The 25610-nt window shown below is 51.3% G+C and overlaps 4 protein-coding genes and 1 pseudogene across 4 annotated transcripts; 4 read left to right on the forward strand and 1 right to left on the reverse strand.

The window, feature by feature from the left end:
• The first annotated feature begins 4124 nt into the window (after positions 1–4124).
• LOC100901583 (tigger transposable element-derived protein 6-like) lies at positions 4125–5403 on the forward strand (annotated as a pseudogene).
• Positions 5404–9036: 3633 nt separating this feature from the next.
• On the forward strand, positions 9037–13833 carry ArfGAP3 (ADP-ribosylation factor GTPase activating protein 3). The gene is made up of 13 exons (XM_003742046.1): positions 9037–9156; positions 9709–9858; positions 9970–10116; positions 10216–10359; positions 10462–10641; positions 10726–10886; positions 12208–12314; positions 12399–12617; positions 12712–12857; positions 12950–13096; positions 13196–13411; positions 13551–13562; positions 13801–13833. Exons 1-13 carry the CDS (start codon positions 9085–9087, stop codon positions 13810–13812), a joined length of 1713 nt encoding a protein of 570 aa, XP_003742094.1. The 5' UTR covers positions 9037–9084; the 3' UTR covers positions 13813–13833.
• Positions 13834–15081: 1248 nt separating this feature from the next.
• Positions 15082–17278, reverse strand: LOC100901020 (angio-associated migratory cell protein). The gene is made up of 7 exons (XM_003742047.1): positions 17122–17278; positions 16701–16854; positions 16339–16604; positions 15997–16223; positions 15636–15799; positions 15326–15547; positions 15082–15246 (listed from the first exon to the last, which is right to left on the reverse strand). The coding sequence occupies exons 2-7, from the start codon at positions 16852–16854 to the stop codon at positions 15092–15094; spliced, it is 1188 nt and encodes a 395-aa protein (XP_003742095.1). The 5' UTR covers positions 17122–17278; the 3' UTR covers positions 15082–15091.
• A 3825-nt stretch (positions 17279–21103) lies between these two features.
• Positions 21104–24347, forward strand: LOC108864080 (transmembrane protein 68-like). Its single transcript, XM_018639016.2, has 7 exons — positions 21104–21121; positions 21225–21378; positions 21474–21655; positions 21850–21962; positions 22162–22283; positions 22391–22530; positions 24216–24347. The coding sequence occupies exons 1-7, from the start codon at positions 21104–21106 to the stop codon at positions 24345–24347; spliced, it is 861 nt and encodes a 286-aa protein (XP_018494532.2).
• Positions 24285–25606, forward strand: Mat1 (CDK-activating kinase assembly factor). The gene is made up of 2 exons (XM_003742048.1): positions 24285–24657; positions 24774–25606. The coding sequence occupies exons 1-2, from the start codon at positions 24475–24477 to the stop codon at positions 25539–25541; spliced, it is 951 nt and encodes a 316-aa protein (XP_003742096.1). The 5' UTR covers positions 24285–24474; the 3' UTR covers positions 25542–25606.
• Positions 25607–25610: the final 4 nt, after the last annotated feature.

Raw genomic sequence — 25610 nt, forward strand, 5'->3', positions numbered from 1 at the left:
TCAAGTTCTGGAGGAGGAAACGGCCGAAATGATGACGCGCCGTGTCAGGGTCCATACTTCAGCAGTACGACCAAAGAATTTTGGGAGGGGCCATGGCCCCCTTGGCCCCCCCCTGTGCGCGCCTCTGCTCCGAGCCTGCCGGCAAATGCCGAATGCCAACCCGCGATTTCATTGTTTGTTCGACCGATACCTGAGAGCGTTAATTCATGGACATTCCACCATTCGAGCTTCATGATCGCCGGGTTCCGAGGACGGCCGACCCAGGTCGCCTCGAAGTAGTTTATGAAGTCGGTTAGGATGTAATTATTCTCCCAAACGAAGTTTGATTCTAGGAGCGAAGCGAAAGCCGAAAGCGCATCATCCGTCGGAACAAAAGCGAGGGCCGCGAACATTCGAACATCTAGTGCGAAGTCTTCGTCATCCATGTATTTGTTGCGCAGGGCGCTGTCTGCCTGGATATGACGCCAGATGCATTGGTTAAAATGAAAGTTACAACCTAAGATATCAGCTACCGGGAAGAAGAATTCGAGCTCGCGAACCATGGCCATTTCAAAATCTACGTGGAGCAGCCGCGGCTGATAACCGTCGAGGGGGTCAGCGACAATGCTGAGGAATCGTCGGTATGTCACTGAGCTCTTCGATGGCAGAAGCGAATATACCAGTGGAACCGCTATGCCATCTGGCAACTTTGCAAGAATGCTATACATGTGATGGAAGATCGAGGGACAAACTTTGAAGGTTCCGTCGAGGAACCACTCGTCACTCTCTCTTAGGATATTAAGATTCGCTGGCGTCACGAATATTAGGATCCTATCCGTCGTTCCCTCGCCGGAATCGTGGAGTAGGAACGATTCTTTTTCGTCGTAGTCTGAAGTACGGAGAGAATTAAAGTTCAGAGCCAGAAGGACGCTATCAGAGAGGCCCTACTCCCTGCATGGAACACCTCAGCCCGTGATATTTGAGCTGATACCGCAGGTCACGAGATGCCTGCTCTACTCGCATACCTTCAAGAAATCTGGGATGATCAGATCGCTCCGATGCGATGGATTCGCAGGCAGTGCCGGGGCCGCTCGCTTGCGGGCGCTCGCAAGTCGTCGCCGTAAGAGATCGGCCTTCGGTAGCCTCCCGGGAACCGCATTGGAACTGATATCGCCGACCACCTCCGCTACGAGGGCAGTCGATTTCGCTGTCGGTCCTTGCGTGGCGGACTCCCTGAGTCGGCCCAACTTGTCCCGTATCTTGACGTCGACTGGATCTGAACTATGAGTATGCTCCGGCGGGATCTGCAGCGGAAATTCCGAATTGAGCTCCTGAGGCTCGGCGGATAGCGAAATTTGGAGAATTGTCGACGAAATCCATCGAGCTCTCGATTCAAAACTCACTCCGTGCGACTCATTCTCCGTAGCTATCCGAGCCTTACAAGTTTTGACTACGCAGCGCCAAGTTGTTCTCGAATCCGTTTGTCGATCTTTACGGAAAATGAATCCTTCGACACACAGCATGGGCTGTCACATAGTTTAGAGGCATTTTTAATGAATGCTTCCAAATCTGATTCAGATGCCGTACTCGAACCGAACCTTCGGCTTTAACGCGTGCCATAGCATTACCGGTGCACTGCAAGAAGACCGCCGGAATCCTACGTCCATCATGACGCTCGATTACAACTTCCTCCCCCGACGTAAAATTACGAGGCATCGCTCCGTGATGGGCATCGAACTGCCGCTTAAAAACCTCACTGGCTCGCGGAAGACTTGATCCACCGGAACGAAATACCGACAGCTGGCTACGGATTTTCCGTCCCAGGAACACCTCAGCGGGTGTTTTACCATCAAGCGTTGGACAAGGCGTTCGCTTATATGCCGTAACCGCTTGATCGAGGCCCTCCGAATCCAGACTGCCCAACGAGTCTTTCAGGGTATGAACCACCCGTTCCGCTTGCCCATTGCTCTGAGGCATCCGCGGCGCACAACGAAGGTGGATCACGTTGAAAGCTTCACACAACTCAGCAAAATCCAACGACACGAACTGTTTATTCATCGACCGCGACTTCCTTAAATACTCTGACGGGGAGAGGAGGAGGATAGAACTTCTTCTTTACCGACGAACACCACAACTGTGAAGACCTCAACGCCGATGGCCCAAGGGCTCCGCGCAGTGTCTCCCAGTGGACGTCGCGATTGTCTGGGAGGTCCTGGGTTTATCCCCAGGGCCGGCCGATATTTCTTCATGGGAATGTGGAAAAGAGTCCTCAATTACCGGATTCCGGAATCTATCGCGATTTGGAAGGCTAGACATGATAGCGATCAGCTTGGTCAAGTCCCCGTCTTCCACCGCGCTTGTGGGAATCCCGGAAGAAATTGTGACCGGAGCGTGTTACGCGCGCGCGCTGCGTAGCTCAAATGTGCACCATCTCTGGGCCCAGTGGCGTGTGGCGTAGCTAGGAGGGGGGGCGGGGGCGGTCCGCCCCGGGCGCCACCGATTTGGGGGCGCCATTTCGGGGTTTGATAACCAAAAAAACAGCATTTTCAGATGTCGAAATTCGTGAAGAGGGGCGCCATTCCGGGGTTTGATAACCAGAAAACAGTACTTTCAGGCGTCGAAATTCGTGAAGAGGGGCGCCCGGGCGCCGATCGGGATTGTGCTCCGGGGAGAGGCGACTTTTGCCCCGGGCGCCATCATGCCTAGCTACGCCCCTGTCTGGGCCAACTGCATCAGTTCGAGTTCCAAGTAGAGATAGAGATTCATGGACAGAAAGTCGCAACGAGATCGCTATCGAATTTTGTCGAGTCTGTTTCTGCTCCTCCCGGAGGACCCTTCCTCTTTTCTTTAGAAGAAAATCCGAGCATCGTCCTAGGACGCGAGTTCCGGGTCATCGCACGTACACGCATATATTCGAGAACTAAAGCTCTTTGGTTGTGGAATTGTTGAGAGACTCTTCGAAGAGTGAGACCCGCAGAAGGAATAATTACTCTGAGAGCCCAGTACTCGCTCCCGCCCCATAAACAATGCGTATCGCTGAGTAAATGTCGCTGAGAGCCCACAGGACGTCTTGTTCGAGCTTCCGCGTTCGGCATGTTCCCCAAGAGAGCACATTGGGACTCCTATAAGCAGCCTTCGCACCGGGAGGCCGTTTTCCCCCGACGCAGGAATGACTCAAATAATCACACAATATGTCTCATTCACATTCGGTTCATTCAGAAAGGAAATTGTTCGAGAGGCTGGTATCTTCTTCGAACATACTCGACCGCGCAGCGAGAAGACTCCTCATATCGGCCAGTGATGGATTAGGATTAGGGGAGGGCTGGAAGTGATATTTGTCCCGCAAGAATTTTTCCCTCGGCTTTAACTTGAAATAATGATTCATCATTTAAATTTGGGCATAATTTATTTTTATTTAATTAAACGTGGGCATTCATAATCATTGATTTTCCCCGAAGATTTTCGTTGCCTTCCTTCTCCTTTATAGTGCCTTTTTCGTCGAGTTTCGGCGCCTTTTTGCCTGCCTTTTCTCGGGTTTTTTTGTACCTGAAAATCCAGGCCCTATTCATAACTTCATAAGCGTCCGCATGAAGCATTGCTGCGCCCTGCAGGAGATCGAGCTGCCTCCGAGTCGCTGGCAGCAGGCTATCCGAAATTTCGCCGTGTACGCTACGAAACCTTTCCCCGTCCTGCTTGAAGGTATACAGTAGAATCTCGTTACAACGAACACCGTTAGAACGAATTTTCATTATAACGAACGGAAAAAAATATTTTGGTTGGCCCGCCATAGAAACACGGTTAAATTTCTCTCACTACAACGGACCCCTTTACAACGAATTTTCAGTATAACGAACGAGAAATGACTGGTTTTACCCGCGAATTCACTCGATACAACGAATTTCTCCTGCCGAGAGCGTGTCATGTGCGCGTCGCTCTTTGCGAACATTCACTCCACAGGGAGCGGCAAAAGAGACGTTCGCTCTCCTCGCGTTCGAAGCGCACTCGTCTCACGTTAAGATCGTTAATTGTGGTGTAATCGCGGATGGTTCTGCATACGGAATTACGGCTTCGCAATTGTCGGTGATCGATTCATCAAGTCTCGCCTGCTTGTGGGAAAGGATTTGGATGTGTCGGTTCGAAGGAGCATGGAGCAACAGTCGAAGCGGAAGAGACAACAATATTCTCTGGACTCCAAGAAGAGGGTGGTAGCTCAAGTGAAAGCTGGGAGGAAAAAAATCGGAATCGCTGCCGAGTTCCAAATTAGCAAACCCACGCTTTCGACTTTCATCAGAGATGAAGAGAAAATCGAGGATCCGGCTCAGAACTTGTGCTTTGATCCGTTCCGCAAGCGATTGAGAACTGCGAAGCATGAAGATATCGACGGAGCGACCTACATCTGGTTGAGGGAGGTGCGATCGAGGGATCTACCGGTCTCAGGTCCTCTGCTCCGGCAGAAATCACTGGAGTTTGCTCGAGCATTAGGCCATGACGATTTCCGAGCGAGTGAGGGCTGGTTATTCCGCTCCCGCGAACGCTACGGAATCCGCAGCAAAGTCATCTGCGGAGAATCTGCCGCTGCTCCGACGGAGACAGCGAGAGAATGGCGAGAGAACCAGATAAAGGACATTATTGCCGACTACGACCTCAATGATGTGTACAACGCCGACGAGACGGGCTTGTTCTTCCAGTTGTTAACGGAGCGATCCTTAGTTGTCAAGGGGGAATCTTGCGCGGGAGGCAAGGAGTCTAAAGCAAGATTGACGGTGCTGTTATGTTGCAACTTGCAACGCGAGCGGCACGGACAAGAGAAGGCCTCTCGTCATCGGGCGGTCAGAAAGACCGCGTTGTTTGAAGAATGTACGATCTTTACCCTGCCAGTACCGTGGCAATAAAAAGGCATGGATGACTCGGACGCTCTTCAGTGAATGGTTGGTAGCACTCGACCGGGACATGAAGCGGGAAGACCGACGGATCCTTCTTCTTGTCGATAATTGTTCGGCTCATAACGCTGTTCCGCGCCTCTCCAATGTCCGAGTAGAATACTTCCCACCTAATTGCACATCGATCTTTCAACCACTCGATCTCGGGATCATACGAGCTCTAAAGACTCGTTACCGAACGACTTTGCCCCGCATAATCCTCAACGACTTGGATATCGACAAGGAGTGTAAAATTGACGTGAAGCAGGCCATGTTCATGATTGCATCAGCCTGGACTGAGATATCTGGGCCAACAATCATCCGATGTTGGTGTCACAGTGGCTTCATCAGGCCTGGAGATCACAGTGATGGAGAAATCTGCGAAGAAGAGGCAGATTTCGAGGATCTGTGGCACGAGACTGCGGAGCGTGTCGGACTGAAGGACAGTATTTTCCCCGAGGATTATTTGCGAGCGGGGCTGCATAAACGGAACGAAGTAGACTAGCAACAATGTGCGATAACAACGGTATATGGCGATGGGGGCGGGAGGGAAGCGGGGGCAGCACTTTTCTTAGGACTTCGAGGGGCAGCCCTCCGGGGTTTCGCATCAAAACGACAGGGTTTTTTTTTGAGGAAGACTCGACGAGGGGCGACGTTGTCCTTTTTTTCAAAACATTTGGAAGTTTCGAGCCATCGCTCCGAGCGGCTTTTCGACACGGTCCGCCGCGGCACGGAGTGGAAACTCCCGATTTTTTGAATAGAACCCCGGTGTATGCATCGCTCTTTTTCCTTTTCAGGACCTGTGGAAATCCATGACCGTGAAGACAGTCGGTATCACCATCCTCCTTGATCTGTCACACGCCGTTCTTCCCGTTCCCGAACGTATAGACATCGAGGACTTCTCCAGACAGTTGACGGATATTTTTCGAGCAAGCATCACCAAGAGGCCGACAAGAACAGGACAACCCTGGTTTGATTCCATCTGCCAAACCGTGCGGAGAGGTCAAAGCGCTTGACGCTTGCCGGGAGATACCTCATGCTCAAACCGCTCGCAGTCTACTTCAAGACCTTGTGCAGGAAGACCTACAGAACACAAAGGCTACGTCATCTGGAAGAGAGAGAGAGCGCTGATCGAACTTGCCGAACGCTTGCCGTACAAGTGGATTCCTAGACCATATACTCGCGCCTGCCCGGTAGCGAAGGAGCAACTGATGAATTACTTCAGAGCCATCCTAGCCTCCACTGACTCGTGCCGCGAGTAAGTCCGAGCTGTGCCACAGCGCTTGACCATAAGGTCGACAGGCGAAGCAGAGTTTCTCGAGAGCGATTTCACACTAGAGGAAGTCGCATCATCTCTACGACATCTCGCTCCAGAAAGGCCCCCGGCCCGGACGGCTTGCGAAACAAGCACCTGAGAGACGCAGCATTCCTCGCGCCGTGCGGGAGGGCTCTCTTCAATCAATGTCTCGCAGATGGACAGGTGCCCTTGGACTGGCGGGAGGCCCTACTTCCAATCATTCCCAAGGGAAAGGGTGACCCATCGAGACCCGACTCCTGGCGGGGAATCGCCAAGAAAAACATCTGCTACAAACATCTCGCGAGCCTGCTCACCAGACGCCTATCATCTTTCCTTGAGAACCTCGATGTGATCCCATAAGAGCAACACGCTTTTCGTGACGGACACTCGACATCGACTGCATGTCAGATTCTCATGGAAGATATTGACAAAACTCTCGCACAACCGAAATCGTTCCTATATGCGGTATTCGTGGATTATGAAGCTGCGTTCGACTCAGCACCCAGGGACAAGGTTCTCCAGATTCTAGCGGACGTTGGAGTCCCACCTAAGATCCTGCGGCTGCTCTCGTCCATCCTTCAACCCAACCCGATTACGATCGACGACGGGATATCTGAGCTCCCCCCTTTTCTACAGACATCGGGCTATCCACGAGGGGACTCCTTATCACCGTTGCTATTCTCCGTACTCCTGACGGACCTACCGGCGAGGATCCAGGGTAAGGGAAGTTGGGTGCGATCGATCATGTATGCCGACGACGTTGTCCTCCATGGAAGAAGCCGATTTCACGTACAATTACATTACAGGCATTACACAGACTTCGAACAGCGTCAGAGCATCTCGGACCTACGATCAACGAGGGAACGACGGAAGCCGTCAAGTTCAGGAGAGGAGGAAACCTGTCCGCCGACGATCTTCTACACATCGGCTTGCACTCGCTATGTTTCGTGAACCGATTAAAATATCTAGGTGTCACACTACTTTTAACCGGAAAATCTTTCCCAGGCTGGTGATGAATATAGGTACGAATAAATTCTCTCCTTTGATTGATAGATATAAACGGCGATCTCCGGAGTGGGAGATGCACGAGCGATACCCGACGCCGACGCTAGCTCACTTGACTGTGCAATTCGGAAATTGACAGCAAGTTCACTTCGCTGCCAAGACTGGCATTCGAAATCGTCGACAGCAACGCACTCAACTCCAACAACCTCCGCCTCGTTGTGCGCGAATGATCCGTTCGCGAGATCGCCCTTCTGCGCCATAGAACTTTCACACATAGAATGCTCGGGCAAAAGCCTCCCGGCGTCGATAAGGCTAGCCGGCTGGGGGACATTCCGGTTCATATTCGGCCGATGCATTGGGGCGGATGCGGCTCGACACGGTTCCTCTCAAGAATCTAGAATGTTTTCATTGTCGGCTACTGCTGAATCGCTGATACAGATTGGAGGGCCGCATTCCTTCCAAGACCTGAGTCAGATCAGTGAACAGCGAAGTCTATGAGACCCATCGAGACGCTTGCCTCGCGTTGAATCTTCTAGAAGACGATACGCATTGAGGGTTCGCACTAACTCAGCGATGATGCGAGAACGGCTATTCCTCGACAGATACGCGCTCTGTTTGCGATAATTATAACGGCATGTTCTCCTCTGACTGATGAGTCCGCAAGTTCTGAGAGGTGAATCGGGGTTCTGTGTGAGGTGAGATGGGGCGAAAGGAACCTTCTTTGATCGCGATCTCGCACACGGAACGAATTATGATACATCCAGCTTGGAGTCTATTGTTACTCAGTCGGAATTTCCTCAAGGTGACTTCAGAGCAATGTCATGCATGTGATACCATTTAAAATGCGTTCACGACGAGCAAGGGTGACTTCTCTTGCTTCCATACGCACCCAGAGGTACCAATAAGAATTTTCTGATATCATTACTCCTGGCCTCAAAACGGTCACAAGATACAACAGGTCTCGCAAAGGCCTCATCTGGGATCGCGTGGGCTATTCGAACAGGGGTATGGCCGAAGATGCTTGACTACGGGAGACCCCGCTCAAACCCCTCCTCGGCTCCAGCGTAGTCTCGGGTACCGTTCGGCGAATCTTCAATCTCTTCTTTCGCCTAGTCCGATCGATTCCTGTTGCCATCCCGATACCTGCTGATTCACAAAAAAAAACCTCTGAACGAGGAATCATGAACATCCGCTTACTAATGCATAAAGCATTTAAGCCGCGTATGTACTGCGGCCAATAAACTCTGGGAAGTATTCCTTCGAGTGGTGCACGAACCACTGCGGGGGAATGAGGCGACTTCGGACAGGAACCGTCTCTGTCTCAATGCCCGTCTGAGCCGTGAGATATGTTGGGTTTCGTCTTTCCTCGCCTGTGAACGTCGTGATCAATCGTAAATCTTTGTGGGATGAGAATGAGGAGCCGGCCATTCTTGTCGGACATTCATTCCGCTCCTGATTGCTTCTCGCTCTATTGTGTTTTCCGAGAGTGCAGCTATCGACAGGTACCGAGTAACGAGAGAAGATACAGATATCAATTCGAATTTCGAGCGTTTTGGAGCTGGTTCGGCTCTTAACTCTTGACCCTGGAGCAGCTCAGCATTTAGCTCGTCTTGAGAATGGGTTCCTCTCTCAGATGACTCCGGACTCGGGAGTCGAAATTTGACAAATTCGAAATTCCGAGCCCCTCCCCATGAGTGTCATGATCTCTAATTCGATCATCATTGAGTTTCGGGAAGGGAATAGTTACGCTGCTAAGCACATCTGGGGACGGATCTAGGGACAGCATCTAGGGAACGACAGAGACACTGGCTAGGGATGTCTTCTCATACATAGGGCAACGTCAGCCTTCCATCGAAACTAGTTGTAGCCCTTCGGAGGTTCAGCATGGCGGGGAATCCGAGTAAAAATGACATCACAGCGGTATTCAAGCGTTTGCGGAGTATTCCGACGAATAAGGTGAGCTCACGACGTGGAAAAAATCTTGCTCCACGGGGGTAATCCCCGCTTCAAAACCTCACATACCACAAGCTCGATGGACAGCTGTTTGACCGAACACCTCCCGCGATAGTCTCACGCTCTTCACATTTTCCGGCTCTCCGAAACCGAAATTTTGATTATTTCGTCTATTCGATACGCCATGTGCTCCAGGGTCATTTATATCCGGAGATACTTTATTCGACTTCAGTTGCGGAAATACCCGACATCAATCGAACGGAACGCTTATTCCATCCCGATGCATAGTCTGCGATCGCGACGAGAGTCATGTTTCCGATTATGAGTCCAAAACTTTTCGGATACCTCCATCCTGCCCATCCGTGACTGTCGACGCTTTGTCTCTGATGTCTTGCGGTGCGCCCGGGAAGTTTTTCGAGACAACCCGTATCAGGCTGTTTGGAACTCGGTGCGAGCTTCGAACATCATCACAAGCTCCGACAGATCCGTTTCTCGCTGACTTCTATTCGATCGAAGACAGGCTCTTCTAACCAAGAAGTTTCTCTTCTCGTCCAGCAATGCTTCGACTGCGGCGCGAAAAATCCTACGTGGAGCTCGGTGACCTACGGAGTTTTCATCTGCATCGACTGTTCAGCAGTTCATCGCGGCCTCGGAGTTCACCTCAGTTTTGTGAGATCTACCAACTTAGACACAACCTACTCCTGGGTAAGCCGAATCGGGCATCCTTCATCGGCGTTGATCCCCATCGCTTACATCTGAGATAGTCCAGAATCGCGTTCTATTTGATTCGTTCTAAAGCATTTCCTCCGAACGAAGGTCCAGCTGCGCTCGATGCAACTCGGAGGCAACGCGGCTGCATCATCGTATTTTGCTCAACATGGGATCAGTGGTCACCAAATCGATGCTCAGCAGAAATATAACAGCAGGGCCGCGGCTTTGTATAGAGAGAAACTGCATAACTCGGTAGGCATCCCTGGCTACGTCCTCCCGTTCCGACGCTCGATATTGAAGGCGATCACGTCGTGATCATGATTGCCCTCCAAAGCGTTCCTCTCCATCCAGGCAATCCAGGCAATGAAAACTCACGGGACAAAGCTATGGATTGACGAATCAACCGACCCGGCTTCGCGTACCGACCTGGATGGCAAAGAAGAGTCCTTCGATTTTTTCGAAGAGCACTCTTCTCTCGAACCGAAGCAGCCGAAGGTAAGCACAAAGGTCAATTGACATCGCTGTGCTTCTGAAAGCGACCCAAGACGATGCGGGTTCGATGCAGAATAATTGACTTCTGAACGATTTTATTCACAGGTTTTGGATGCGCCCGAAGAATCTCTTTTTAGCAACAATGTCCTCAACAACAACAACGACGATATTTTTGGAAAAACCCAGCCCAAATCCGAGTCAAGCAGCATTCCAGATAATTCCAGAAGTTCATTAGGGGCCAAGAAAATCTCTGGCGTTCTCGGTGCAAGGAGGATCGGTGGTGGCGTAAGTTTGCTTCGTGAGGGTTCGAGGGGTACCCGCTTCTTTTCCCTTGGATTATCCTCCCCTCTAATGGTTGGACTCTCTCAGCTCGGAGCCAGGAAAGCTGGCGGCTTAGGTGCGCAGAAAGCTAGCGTAAACTTCGATGAACTGGAAAGAGAAGCAAAAATGCAGGAGGAACTCAAGGCCCAAATGGAAGCCAATCAGAAACTGCAAGTCGCGCAGACGAAAGAACAGAAGGAGAAGCAAATGTGAGTTGATCCCGATTGTCGTTCTTTCACTTGGAGCTTCGATCCGAATTCCTCCCGGTGCCGTGACTCGGTCATCAAATGTCGAAAGAGAATCCCTGTTCTCAGAATCAGAGTTCGACTCGTACTTGGAGTTCGCTCTTCCCTTCGCTATAGCTGTGTTCAATCGGGTATCCGACGCATACCAAAGAACGATGACGATGATTCCAATCGAGACAGGCAATGATCCCATGCAGTGAGTTACTCGTCGGCCATCCCGTATGTCCGAACAAGGATTGAATCACTTTTTCTGAAATCTGGACGCCACAGAGTCACGCCCGAATTCGAATCGTACGATATCGTAAAGCAAGGCTGAACTCTGACACTCCTTCGACAAAAACGCAGCGCCTTGTGGTAGCGACTTGACCCTGAACACTGAACGATTCAGGGGGATAATGAAAGCGATTCGAAAGGGACTCCAAGAAACCTACATGAAAGGCCGCCCGGGTGCTTCGATACATATATATTGCGTGGCTCACGTATGAGTTTCGCTGGGAACACAATCCGGTGAAAACGCAGAACTTTGACTTGTGCTTGGCTTGTCGAGCAAGGCTTCTCACGGTCGACCTGGCCGAAGACCATAAGCCGCTTCTTCTGCCGCTGCAGCTGCCCCTGGATAGCTCGTCTCTCAGTGCGCGGGAGATAGCGCTACTTCTGCTACTCATGCTTGCTTGAAATGAACGAGTTGAGCGACTCGTCTGGCAGATTCATGGGCTGAGGTACGGACGCGTCTCGCCAACTATTCACTCCATCCCGTGAGCTACCCAAGCACCCCTATGAATCACTGCGAGTGACTTTTAGCAGAGGTACAAGAGGGACGACACCGTGTTCGACGCGCGGAGGGATATATCCAGTTGTTGAATCTTCTGACGGGACGCTTGTGGAGATGAAGCTCTCCGGAGTCGGGATCTCTGAAGGACTTAAGTATATTCCTCCTACCCGTGAGCACGTCTGGACGGAAAAGTCAATTGGTCGCTGGAAGAGAAAAATACCTGCTGAAGGTCACTGGGCATTCGTCAAGCTGTCGCTGTAGCTGGATTCTTGCCGCGGTACAGGGAAAGTCGATGACTTGGTAGCTGCTCTCTGTGGAGTACTCGATCGCTCCGGACGGGAAGAATAGCTCGGAAGCAGGAGCTCCCTCTCCATGCCTCCGGGAGGGATTCCAGCGATTGATCCGACAGCTTCCTCAGCGATCCGATTCTGTAGATATCTTCTTTTTCGAAGGCGCCCCCCTAATTTTCGTACTCATTTCATCCGATACTCACTCAAACTTGATCTCGAACAGAGCCAGCATGCGCCTCGCGTATCAAGAACTTTCGGAACAGCAGAAGAAAAAAGAGGAACAGTTCCGCACCCTGGATCCGAAGAGGGCAGAGCAAGTGGAGCGATTAGGTGAGTCCCCTGAAGGCCATGCAACACGCTAGAGATTTGACTACGGGCATCTAACGAGAGTACGGCCGGATGGTCGGATTCCAGGCATGGGTTTCGTCAGCGGTCATGGAGTATCTCATTCCGCCATGTCGGACATGACCATCATCAGTCAGCAGGAAGAGCCAGAGAAGGCTTCGAAGAAGAAATCCACATTTTTCGATAGCTCTGACGGCGAATTCGAAATTGTGAACTCGCTGAAGAGTCTCGGCTTCGGAGGCCCCCCGAAGTACTGCGACTCACCATTCCCGAAAACGAACAAGAACGGTGAGCAGCTCCATGAAGACTATCATTGTCAAGCTGGCTGCATCCCGGGCGCATATGGTGCGAAAGTATTCTAACTGGGTTCGTCGCTCCGAAGGCGATTGGGAAGCTAGCGATGAGTGGACGCTTGGACAGAAGACCGAGAGCTCCGGCGACAATTGGCTCGATGAGTTCGTAGAGAAAAGTGCGGCACGGAAAAATTCCGCCGCAACGCCCGCAAGTGCCAAGACTACATCTGCTGCTGTAAGCTAGCTCTTTTTCAATCGCTGATGCTAATTTTCTTTTGCTTCTGATGGATGCGCCTCCAATGGGAATTCTCTGCTCCTCTCCACCAGGCGATCGCAACACGCCTGCCTAAATCTGCGACCATGGACTCGATGACGGCCACATCCAAAGTAGCTTCAGAGGAGGCTGTGAAGAAATTCGCCAACGCGAAGTCAATCAGTTCGGAGCAGTTTTTCGGTGGTGATCACTCGAATGACGTGAGTTTTCGAAGTCTCGCTCAACTGGTATTCGATACTGTATGAAAAGGATGAGTCCGAGGGTCAATCTCTGAATACGTTCCCTGAATGCGTCCACAGTTCGAGACTCGAGCGAATCTATCACGATTCGAAGGTTCGAATTCGATCTCATCCTCGGACTACTTCGGAGATGGTCAAAACGCGGGAAGCTCCACAGGGTCGTTGTCGTCTCATACGCCGAATCTATACGAGATTAAAGAGGGCCTGCGAGATGGTGCCACGAAGGTAGCCAGCAGACTATCTTCGATAGCATCGGGTGTCATGAGCAGTCTTCAGGTAAGCCTCTAGCAAGTGAGGGAACGGAATCTCGCAGGTGCGGGCTCGACCCGTGATGCATGTGTGCCTCCTTCGGCGAGAGTTATGCTTCAGTTTTATTCTAACGAGAGCATTCTATTGTCTCTGTCGAATTCTTAAGAAAGGGTACAATGTGAGTAGACCGAATGAATCAGAGGGGCCTGCAACTAACTCGCATCAATGATATGATAATCTCAAGTCGTTGGCGAGGATGTGCAAGTGTATGATGATAGTAAACAAAGCTTGGATCAGATTGCGGGAATCTCACAGAATCATTGATTCTGTGCAGCTGCTCCCCGTCGCGAGAGCTCTCGGGACTACGCCAAGCATACTGAGCCCAAACTTACCTATGTATTATTGTATGCAAGCAGCGGAAACAGTGAGGAGGATATGGATGAGTGCTTCCACGGCGGGCGCTGATCATTATTCATCTGGGGAGGAGTAAGTCGGGGCCTGAGGGCCGAGGGTAGTCGTAGATGGCAGCCCTCTCTCCCAAGCCAGCGTCGCAATTCATTTCAGCCCGACCTCCCCTCCCATTCCCAACAAATCGAAATCATGGGAGGAGTCCCCTTGTCATTCCTGACAACTGCACGCGGGCCCTCCGATAGGACCTGAGTCATTTCATGGTGTCGTGGTTCCCTCCTGAGGCTAACTGCTTGTGTTCTTTCTACGGTGTCTGTCTTGCTTATGACTCTTGAGATGTGTTATGGAACGACCGTCAGCTCGCAGAAGGATGCCGACAGCTTGGTTTCGGTCGCAAGTCTTCACTAATAGTTTCTCATTGCCTTGCCTTTTTGCTTCTAGGACCTTTAGCACGTCGGGCACGCTGCACGCTGTTTTCGATGTCCTCTGTTAGCTTCCATTGATGTCGCCCTCGTAGCGAAATCTTTTCCCCTCACCGACAAACATCCCTCTTCTCTGAGGTACTCCGATCGCGAACTTCGCCACCGAAACGCACATTCCAGCAAATATAGCTCAGGGTTATGATCGACAGGGAGCGTCGAAATGATCATCTTGCCCCTTACAGGAAAAATACGGTGGATGAAACAGAGGGCCGGTTCGGAAGGAAGCTCTTCACATCTGCGGAGGAGAAGCGAGTCGTCGTGGACTATATGATAGAGAACGTAGAGCGGCGATACGCGCCGAGATCAATTGCAATTGTTCGATTCGATAGCATGTTGAATATTGAGATCATGTCAGAGATAAAACTCGCTTATGACTTATGACTACTGAAAGGCGAACTTGAAGATGCGCGAGTTGACCGAACTCTAGGGGGCAAATGATTCGCTCACGGTCCTCGGTCTGCTTGCCCGCCGAATACGAAGCTGTAGTCGTTAGCGGAGGGAATCGAAAACCCGTGGTCCTGCCTACGTGAAGGGCATTTCGATCCTCCGCGTCGAATCTGACCACGGCTCTCGAGAGACGAGATCAATCGCGGGATTTTTTTCCTTATCACTTGATTTTCCTGGCGTCTGAACGGGCTCTCGAAAAATTCTGGAAGCGTATGCATACTTCTCACGCCAACCCAACCCTGGCCCAATGTCGACCCTGATTTCTCGCGGAGACGAATCGCCAGCTCCCTCGCCCGAATTTCCAGCGAAGGCACTCATTCAGTTTCGGAGACAGACCAAAGAGCAGAAACCCTGCGTCAGTACGATACATTTATCTGAGCATTCTATCGAATATCTTCACGGTTCTGTCTTCAGATGATGTAGCGAATATTGTGCCCGCGACGCTGAGATCGAGCAGATTACTCGTGTGTCCCTCCCAAGATCTCACAAGGTCCCCGGAACGAGCGTCGTATTCACGCGTTTTACCTGAAAGCGTTCTCCCTCGAGTAACCGTGGATGCAAATCTAAGAATCGCCGATTGAGCTCCGCATTACTGATCGCTCACCGTCGAGGGAGGCCACAAGCACGCGATCCGGTCCTGCCCAAGCTAATTTACAGATTCCACTTTCATTTCCGAGCTGCACCCTGTGTCTCTGACGACCTGCGGCCACATCCCAGATAACGAAGCTACCATCGAGGCTGCCAGCCGCCAACCAACTGTTATTGCTGGAGAATTTCACTGATTCCACGCAATCCTCGAACTCGTTCAGCGACAGGATGGATTTCCCTGAAACGATTCCGTAAATCAGGCTCGCAAGACTCGATGAGGCGCCTCATCAGAGCGACAGTTTAGCAGAGTGATCAATCAGCCTCACCGGTTATTACGCTGGCGAATTTAAGCCCATCCGTGCCTCCGGTAGCCACCACGCCATTCGAGTTCACGTCCACACAAAGTATTTCGCCTTCGTGCAGCTTGGATATTGTGGATAAGGCTTGACAGGTCTTCAGGTCCCACAGCCTCAGGCAGCCGTCTGCGTAACTAGAGAGAGAGAGAGAGAGAGTTCGAAGTCTTATTACCGCGATAAGAGCTCGGGATCTAGGTGGCTTTATTCTCTCTCGGAGTATCATTCATTCTCTCTCGGAGTACCTTCATCCTGCGATGGATATCACCCGTACGCAGAGGCATTCGGCATTGAAGACGGTGCCCTTACTACGACCTGTGATTTATTCACTCACCCTGCAACGATCCTCTTCCCATCACTGAGGAACGTGCCGCTGGTCGTGGTTTCTCCAGAACTTGGCAGTGTTTTAGTGTGGCCGTGAGGGATCAGCCATAGCCATATTGAGCCATCCTGAGTACCGGCGACGAGGGCGGCCGCCGAGGGATGCCAAGCTGTCCATGTGATGTCGTCGACTTCCGCTTCGAAGACTGACCCCCTCGACTGAACGTCGTACACTTGCACCTTGCGGGTCGAAAGTTTAGTAGGTACTTCGTCCAGGCTTGACAACCTGGGACGAGGGACACGCGAGAATCCCCGTTCTTGTGAGCACACTTGGCCAACATGTACATCAACTCACTTTGCCTGCCATGTCAGCTGCCATCACGAACTTCTCATCTTTACTGAAGCCGACGTGAATGACCGAGTCTTTGAAAGGAGCGAACTCGAGAACCTCCTGCCCGGTGGAATCCCATAGCCGGGCGCGATCGTCCTTTCCTCCCGAGACAAGTAATTGTCCCGATGCAGAAACTTCAACGGCGAAGATGGCATCAGTGTGTCCCTCGAGTGTTCGAATTGAATCGTCTCTCGACGGTTGGAAAACGACTCTATTGTCTAAATCCATAGCTGCGGATGACGAGGCGAAAATAATATTGCGCTATTGCTCAACCACGGAGGAGCTCCCAGTATAGGGAAGATCTTATGTATGTATGCACCACTCACTATCGGCGTCCTGTGATTCGGATTCATCGTCGCTCCCCGAATGGAATGCTTCGCCCCCATCTAGCTCTTCCACTAATTCCAGATCCTCATCATCCGAAGCTATTATGTGGATATCATCCTCGATATCCGAGTCCGGATCACGAGAACAAGACATCTGAAACAAATCATCCGTCAGCCCCCACGCATGAGAATCCCATCAGTGATAACGTTAGCCTTCCCGCATATGAATGGAGGCAGCTCATGGGCTTTCCCTCAGTCCTTGTGAATGACCCGATGCACCCTGTCAGGAGAATCAGTCTTCCTCTGCTCGATCGATCGTCAGATGTCGACGGACGATCCGCGGTGTGAGGGAGAACATGGTATTTCCGTCTGTTAAAGACCGGAGCCTATCATTGCACGTTCGGAAGATCGAACGGCGTACCTTTTCTATGATTCTCTGTATGCGTGAGATATCTTCGTTCGGCACTGTTCTAGTTGGTGGTTTCGTGACCCCGATGCATGAGGCTCACGTAGAATAATGATGCAGAATCTCACAGAAGAGACGGCAAGTGTCGTCGAGTGTGCAGTGTGCGTCGAGTGTCGGCGGGAGAATTCAATGATGACGATGATCTCTGTCGGAACCCGGAGCGCGCTCGTGAGTGGTCTTGCTTACAATTAGCTGCCTTCCATTGAGCGCTCGCATCATAGCTCTTGCCTCGCTCAGCTCAATGCCCCTGGATTGCATCGAACATAAGCGCCCGAGTTGAAACTCGTGCCCGACAAGGGCGTCATCCGGAACTTCCTGATTTCCTCCTTCCACTTGAAGAAGTGTGCAAGTGAGGCACATCCTCTCCTCAATGAGGCATATGGCGGTCAAGCTCTGAGCAAAGCTCGGTCTTACGCGTGGTACGCAAGGTTCGAATCGAAGAGTTTCGACATCAGCCATGAACCGCGGGGAAAACCCGTCGAACAGTTTTCCGATCAAGACCTTCAAGACTTGCTGGACGAAGAGAACACCCAGACGCAAGGTGAACTCGCCAAAAATTCGGGAGCTGCACAGAAAACAATCTCGCAACGCCTCAAGGGAAAGAGGAAAACTTCGAAGCTCGGAAGATGGGTTCCCCACCAGCTCACTGACGATGAGAAGCCACAAAAAACGACCGACTGAGCATCTCTCAAACATTGCTGGGAAGGTTCCGAAAGAAGAGTTTTCTGTACCGAATCATCACAAGCGATGAGAAGTGCATCTACTACAATAATCCCGGACGGAAAAAATCATGGCTTGACCCCGGGGAGCAAGCAGCAGTGTCGGGGAAGCGAAATCGGTTCGAAAAAAAAGCCATGCTCTCTGTGTGGCCGGACGTGAAGGGAGTTATCCATTACGAGTTGCTGGAACCAGGAGGAACTCTTAGTTCTGAACGTTACCAGGCACACTTCATGAGTTTGGACCGGGCCATTGGGGGAAAAACGACCGAATCGAGATCAAAGTCGGGACCGCATCATCCTCTTGCATGACAACGCATTATGCCACACATCGGAACCCGTGCGGGAAGCTCTGGAGGGGTTGGGCTGGGAAGTTTTCCAGCACCCGGCCCATTCCCCAGACCTCGCTCCTTCAGACTACTACCTATTCTCAGCCATGGCTCGCGCCCTCACCAATCCCCGCTTCGGAACTTTCGAAGAAGTCGCGAAATGGGCGGATGATTAGTTCGGCGAACAGACAGAAGAGTTTGACCGCAAAGGAATTCATTTCCTCCTAAAAAGATGGGTTAAGTGTATATGTAGCGAGGGCGAATACTTTGAATAAACGGTGATCTTGCGGTAAAAAAAATATTATCTGATTTTTTTTCCGTTCCATAGGTACCCCTCGTACAATAAGGAAGACCCACCATTGTCGGCCCATGATCCCAGAGGTCTCAGCCAGAGGTGACTTGCCTAGGAGGCGGACCTTTGTTTGTCGGCTTTCCGAATCAAGAGTCGCGTCGTACGAGGTCTCGCACGAAGTTCTGATGGAGACAGCTTCCCTCGACCGTTTGCTCAGTCCCGGCGAAGAAGACGGAATTTCCTTGATTGCGAAGTTTTACCTTATGAGTTAAACAGGTCACGAGCGCCGATCAGACGGCATCATATGTGTGTTCGTGCGTTCGTCGAGTTTCTAGGGCCCGGCCGAGATCGGCGACGGCATTGTGGATCGCAAGATTGTGAATGGCGACTATGCTTCAGATACGGGAGTTGGAAGTCGACATCAGACCTGACTCGAAGCTGATCGCGTCGTTCAAGTAGTGTCCCGATTCGACGTCTGAGTCCGTGACACGGCGTATTTCAGGCGATCAAGGATCTTGTGATTCTCATGCAGGGATCCGAAAAACCACCCATAAACATGATCGTTCTTTGCGTGATCGATTTCGGAAATTCCTCTCGAGGATTTCGGGACGAGGCGGCCCCGGACCTCTACGAAGCAACCATAGAATTACAGAAGGAACTTACGCTGCCAATGTGCAGCCAATACGCTGTAGGAGAGCATCCAGGGATGAGAGCATGGTGTATTCGAGTGCAGCAACGAGCGCTACGGAGCCGCCGCCGACTGATTTGTCCCGCGGCGGGCCGTGCCATCGCAACACGCCCTGGCGTGCTTTGTCGCCGCCACAAGGTTTAATCGCGGCGCCCAGGTCTGGCGCCGAGGGCAGGAGACGGGAATGCGCCCCCTTCGTCTCGCATCCCTCTTCGCTAGAGAGAATACAATGGATGCAGGAGACGGGAATGCGCCCCCTTCGTCTCGCATCCCTCTTCGCTAGAGAGAATACAATGGATGCAGTAATAACACATCTTGGGTGTTTCTCTCCACGAGCTCTGACCCTCTCAAAGGTGTCGATTTGAGACTCGCAATTGGTGGCTCCGGTGACCTCTCTGTCCTTGAACTTATGATAGAGAAATCTGTTTGTCTTTCTCGCCTCTTTGACGCTAACAGGATGCCGGTCGCGTGTAGCGTGTCGCAGATTCGGGAAGACACTCGTTCATTTCATAACGCTTTTATTGAGGTAATAAAAGGGGGTAAACTCCATTTCTGAGATGGCGTGAAACTCTCCACGCGAACAGGTTGTTAACAGCATTATTAGGGGCGATTCTCTTTGTGGAGTATGTGACTCCGGACCGCCTCGAATTCGAGACTACATTGAAGAATATGTGGGCATTGTTTGTTCTGACTAGGTGGGAAAAGTATCGTAGATCCGCCTGACGATGGATAGACGCAATAGTGGGGAGTGAGATGGACTCGGTATGCCTTCCACATCGGAACGCGACCGCGACCGCGCCGTGAGAGGCAGACAGAGCGTGTGTTTCCCTGGGGCACGCAATCAAGCGGACTTTCTGGAAGCCCGCGCCCCGCGGAGGGAAACCCGCAGGAGGTTCGCGAGAAATCCCTCGGGTTTCAGGCTCCAGGCCAGATAAATCCTTAGGTTTATTCGCATGGGATCCGAGTTTCAATCCGCGTGGAATCCGATTATAGCACGAATCTCTGAGAGCGAAGGACTCGTGTTAACGGTGCCCATTACAGCTTCGAACCATTTGTGCTCCACCTTTAATGTCTAATTTGACCCAAACAGATGCCATGTTGAATGAGACAGGTTCCCCGCCTACTTCCGGTTATATTTTCCGATCAGACAAATTTTCCTCAAAGCTAAAATTAGAAAGAAACAGCAAACACTGTTCCGAATGACGGAGGGGTCTTCCTTGAGCACCCATCCAGATAGCCATGTTGTCCACCAATCCACCTGGACATCACCCATGCTTCCGAGGGTCTGCTTCCAAGGGGGAGCGCTTCCTTATTGTGTCCGCGGATGTTGTCGTCCTTAATCGCAGGAAGTCTATCTCGCTCATAATGAGGTATCCTAGAGGAGATATCCCGCCGTCAGAACCATTATAAGCAAAGGAAGCTTCTCTCCCCGCCGTCGGATTTTCCGCACCTGTCGGAGCTATTCAAGCTTGCTTTCATGCTAACATCGGCCTCAGATTCAGAGCCTGTCTGAGCTCGTGAAATCCCAAGTCTCCTCTCAGTCGTAAGCCGATGTTCCCCGTGGAAGATGAAATCCGAGAGTCACCGATAGCGAATCATCAAATCGAGACGATCGATTAAACCGGCTACGGGGCTACGGACGTCCCACGGGTGAAGGATTCCTATCAAATCCCGGAATACGCCATTTGATCTGATTCCCGTCAAGGATCCAAACGCGCACGTGGGGGTGTTCCTGCTGAAGTCAAGATCGTGGATTCCCGCGGGAGGGAGAGCGAGAAAGGAATCTAAATTTCGTCGGTGTATTCAATTCTGAGAAATGGGGTCTTCGCCGCTTCATCTCGAGCTTCTCAGGTACCTATTGATATTCATGGTGATCCCCGTCACCCGAATCATATGGATGTGTTCATACAACATGGTACTATTCCTAATCGTGAGTTTCATTCACACCCTCTCACCAAACTCGGGATATTATGATTTTGGAGGTTGATATATTCATCATGCTTTCATTCATACTCCGTCCTGCGATTTCACAGATGCTCTTCTTCACTACCTTGCCGATAACGCTCTTAGCGTCAGTCGCCAACGCTATTGCCACGATATCGATTCTCCTCCGTTCAGAAACGATATGTACAATCACGAGGAAACCCGCAGCTTTAGTCACGTTTTTCTATCTGAAAATGCTCCACGGTAATGACGCGGTCGGAACAGCAAGAACCTGTTATTCGAAGAACATACGTACCCCCAGTGTCATAGAGCCTTGAGCGTAAATCTGGTGATTTTAGGTTTCGAGATCCATGGGGAGGAAAACCTGCCGGAGACCACGGGTGCCTTGTTAGTTTTTTACCACGCTCTCGTGACTCACGACATCGTCTATCTCTGGGCCAGATCTTGTCTCAAAGCAAGGAAGTGTATAGGGGGGATCGCTCATCGTAACTCGGTTCGGGTCGTGCCAGGCCTCTGCAAGGTATCGTAGACTCCGACGCTGTCTCATGTCAGCATGGAGCTATCGGAAGTTTGTTGGAAATCCACCAAAAACCTCATGGCGTCGTGTCCGGGGATGGGAATGAATCTTGATTCTTGAGAATCCAGCGCATATAGTCTCCTTGGGCTTGCGACTGATTTCCATGTATCTTACCCCGGATACACATTCCGTTTCAGATCCTCGATCTCTATTGTGAGCGAGACACGCTCGTCGAAAAGCTAAAGAAGGGGAACATCTGCCACGTCGCTCCAGGCGGAGCTCGCGAAGGGGTCTTCAGTGAAAACTACGAGTAAGGACTCCGACTCTACATTCGGTGCTGCTTCCTAATGAACACGATACGGCGAAAATCCCTGCCTCGACTCGCAAGAAGTTCCAGACGAGTTACTGCATGAATTTGGACTGGGATGCGAATGATACTTCCTGAATTATGCCTTGAGCTTGGATAAGCCACAGCACTTCAATGAGTCTAATGCCTACATTGGTTGTAGACTGCTCTGGCATGGCCGCCATGGATTCGCTCGAGTGGCGAAGGAGTGTGGGGTTCCTATAATCCCTATGTTCACGGCGAACTCTCAACCAGCACCGTCAGTGATGAATTTCGGTCTGAAAAGTAAGCGAGGAGAAGATCGTGGTCTAACATCCCTCGGGTGCAAGTGGGTAGCGTTTGAACCTACCGAGACGTACCATGTTGTAAGCGTTTATGCGGCCCGCTCACAGGTTTTTTCAAGGCCGTATACGAGAGAACAGGAATCGTTGTATATCTGCCCCTGATATGTTTTCCCGTGAAGCTTCGAATTTACATCGGAGAGCCTCTTCACTGCGGAGTTGATGAAAGTGCTGAAGAATTCGCAGAGAGGGTGAGCCACGGACAGCTTTGAGGAGGATGATCGAACTTCGTTAGGCTTAGGAACAACTATTGCAATATCTGCGATTTGCTCTTCTGAGTCTTACGACCTCAGTCTGAGAATTCTCTCTTGATGGTTCATTAGGTCCGCGAAGCCATTCATAAACTGCGAGACAGACACCAAAAGCTACCGGGGAATGCGCTTTTCGAAGCACTAGCGGAGCGGTTCGGCGTCAGGTTCCGATCTTTTAAACAGAATGAATAATGGGATGGGGTATTCCGCTCCGACCTATCCTCTGACTAACGAGGTGCCTCAACGCTCCTACAACAGACATCCGTTTATGGAGACTCAAGGTTCTTCTGGACACGAGAGTTGCCTTTAGCCTCGTATGCGACAGTGGAGCCGCGCTCTTTCTGATTGTACCATCAAGCGAGCGTGATATGATGTTTGCCAGAGGACGTTGCATCGTCGGAGACGGGCCCGTTCTTCACCGGACAGTCCTCCGCATGGAACTCCGGCGTTTTTCGTGAAGGGCGGAACCGATGCCGAAGCATCCAATTGAGCGTCCGAATGCCTTGGAGCTCACTAATCTGCGGAGCTGAAGCTGGCTATAAATAAAGCAAGTGTCCCGGCGGCGGCGGGAGCGACTTCTGATTGATCGTCATCCTCCTATGGAATAAAGAACCTAGATTTTTTCGTAGCGAGTGTCACGTCCCAAACTCAGCGGAATTTCCTCATGACTCCTCAACCTCCAACAAGCTCCTTTTTCGCAATAGAGAGAGTTTTAGCTCAAGTGACGAAAGCGGTCGGGAACCTTCCAGCCGTGACCAGGGTTGTTTAGGTCCCCGAGCGGCCCTTGTTACCGCGGCCGCGCCCCGATGGGCCGACGTTCAAAAACCCAGCCAGCCATTGGGCGAGATCAACGAGCTTCCTCTGGCTACGCACCCGCTGCGCGGTGCATATTCCTCCTTTGTCCGCCTGTAGTCGACCGTCGCCACGAATTGATGTGCCGGGAGCGCTCGCATGAGACTCCCCATGATTCCACGATCTTGACGAAGCTTCCCGAATCGTTCAGAGTGAGTGCGTCTTGGGTCCTGGGGATCGCGGCATTTCTCTGCGACAACTTTCCGAATGCCCCGGAGCTTTCGATGGGGAAAATTTCGCCGCATTCTCCACACGGCAAATGCCCACGGCAAGAACGGCTTCTGAACGGGGTTGCGGAGCTCCGTTGTCTTGCATCGCGAGCGAGCGATGTCGTCCCTAATGGTTTTCAGTATTTTTCTCTTTCGATTACATTCAGCTCGCTTGACACCCCCTTGTGGCGTTCGCTAGAATGGGTGAATGGCATCATTTTCATTCGTCAACTCCAACTGTATTGAGGGAACTCCGTGCGGAGATGGGGGCGGATCTGATTTGACTAACAGGGAGTACCTCCGTACCCAAATGGCTTTCTGCATCTCCCTATTGATACCTATGTATAATAAGCACCAATAATAGTACCTAGATAATATAATACAGGGGCATATTCGCGGTTCCTCTACCTGCAATTCCTCTCCCTCAGGGATCTTCCCCGGGATCAGTCAGCGATGCGTGAGCGTCGGCGGAGAGAGTGCCATTCGGTCCAGGGGCCGCCCGGATATTCGGCTGTCGGCTGCAGGGATCATCAGCATCATTGTCTCTCCGAATTTTGCACACAGCAAGAGAGAGGTGAGAGAGGCGACGAGGCACGAGGAGACGACGACCGACGACACACGAAGGGCGAGATCATCGTCGTCAAGACAGTAACAAGCATTCACAATTTCGAACTCTTGGACCGCGTCAACATCTGATTGTGGTTTCCCCATACCGCTTCTCTCCATTTAGAGGGTCGCCGTTCGATTGCTGAAGCGATTCACTTAGGTATGTGATCGGCTGAATGCTATCACCGGGAGATACCAGCGAAAGTCATCAGTCATCATGGACGATATCGCTTGCCCGCGATGCAAAACCACTAAATTCCGCAACCCCGCTCTGAAACTAATGGTCAATCAATGCGGCCATCCGTTATGCGAGAAATGTGTCGAAATCGTGTTCATCAAAGGCTCCGGAAACTGTACAACTTGCAATGTACTGCTCCGAAGGAACGGCTTCCGCTTCCAAGTGAGCATCACGTGAATATTATTGAGTGAACTTGTCCTATGAATCGATCGAATCGTAGAAAAGTGCTGTTCCCGCAGACGAGGATCATGTCTCTCTCAATCTGATTTCTCTGACAGGTGTTCGATGACCCGATCGTGGAAAAAGAGTTAGACATTCGGAAAAAAGTCCTCAAAGACTTCAATGCTCGGGAAGAGGATTTCGCAACGCTCCGGGAGTACAATGATTACCTCGAGATGGTCGAGGATATAGTCTTCAAACTCACAAACAACATTGAGGTGGACGCCACGCGTCGGAAGATCGACCAGTACAAGAAAGACAACAAGTCAATGATTAACAAGAACCGCGGACGTCAGACCAAGGATGACATTTTGGTCGAGCGCCTCCTGGAAGAGGAGAAAATGAGTTCAGATCTTCGAGTCGACCAGCAGAAACGGGAAGACCTCGAGCGCAAGAAAGCGCTACTCAAAGAAAAAGAGGATCTCATCGATGAGCTTATGTTCTCTGACCTGTCAGCTGCACAGATCGTCGCGCTCCACGATAAACAGAAACAAGAGCTATTAGAGAAGGAAGAACAGGAGGCAAAGGAGAGATCGCGACCAGCGACAGCTTTCTCAACCGGAATCAAACTTGGTTCCAAGGGCTCAGAATTCCTGCCAGTCAAGAAAGCTGCCGAAGCGCCACCTTACGAATACAAACCGCTAATAATCGACATCATGGGACCTCCTGCACCTACCGTTGAGGAGCTTGAAGATTTTGGTTATCTCAATCATATCCGAGGAGCAGAAGAGCAGGAGAAAGCCGGTGGATTCGAATCGAAAATCGCTTGTGAGCGTGCTATCCAGAGCGCTCTGTGCGGCCTGTATTTTGGAATCGATGGGAATTGAAAATTTCGCCTAGGGATGTTCCATTGATGCTCATTGTAAATAAAAGTCATCAATGCGCACGAAATCGTA

This window comes from Galendromus occidentalis, unplaced genomic scaffold, assembly GCF_000255335.2.
Source record: "Galendromus occidentalis unplaced genomic scaffold, Mocc_1.1 scf7180000077266, whole genome shotgun sequence".
NCBI classification, from domain to species: domain Eukaryota; kingdom Metazoa; phylum Arthropoda; class Arachnida; order Mesostigmata; family Phytoseiidae; genus Galendromus; species Galendromus occidentalis.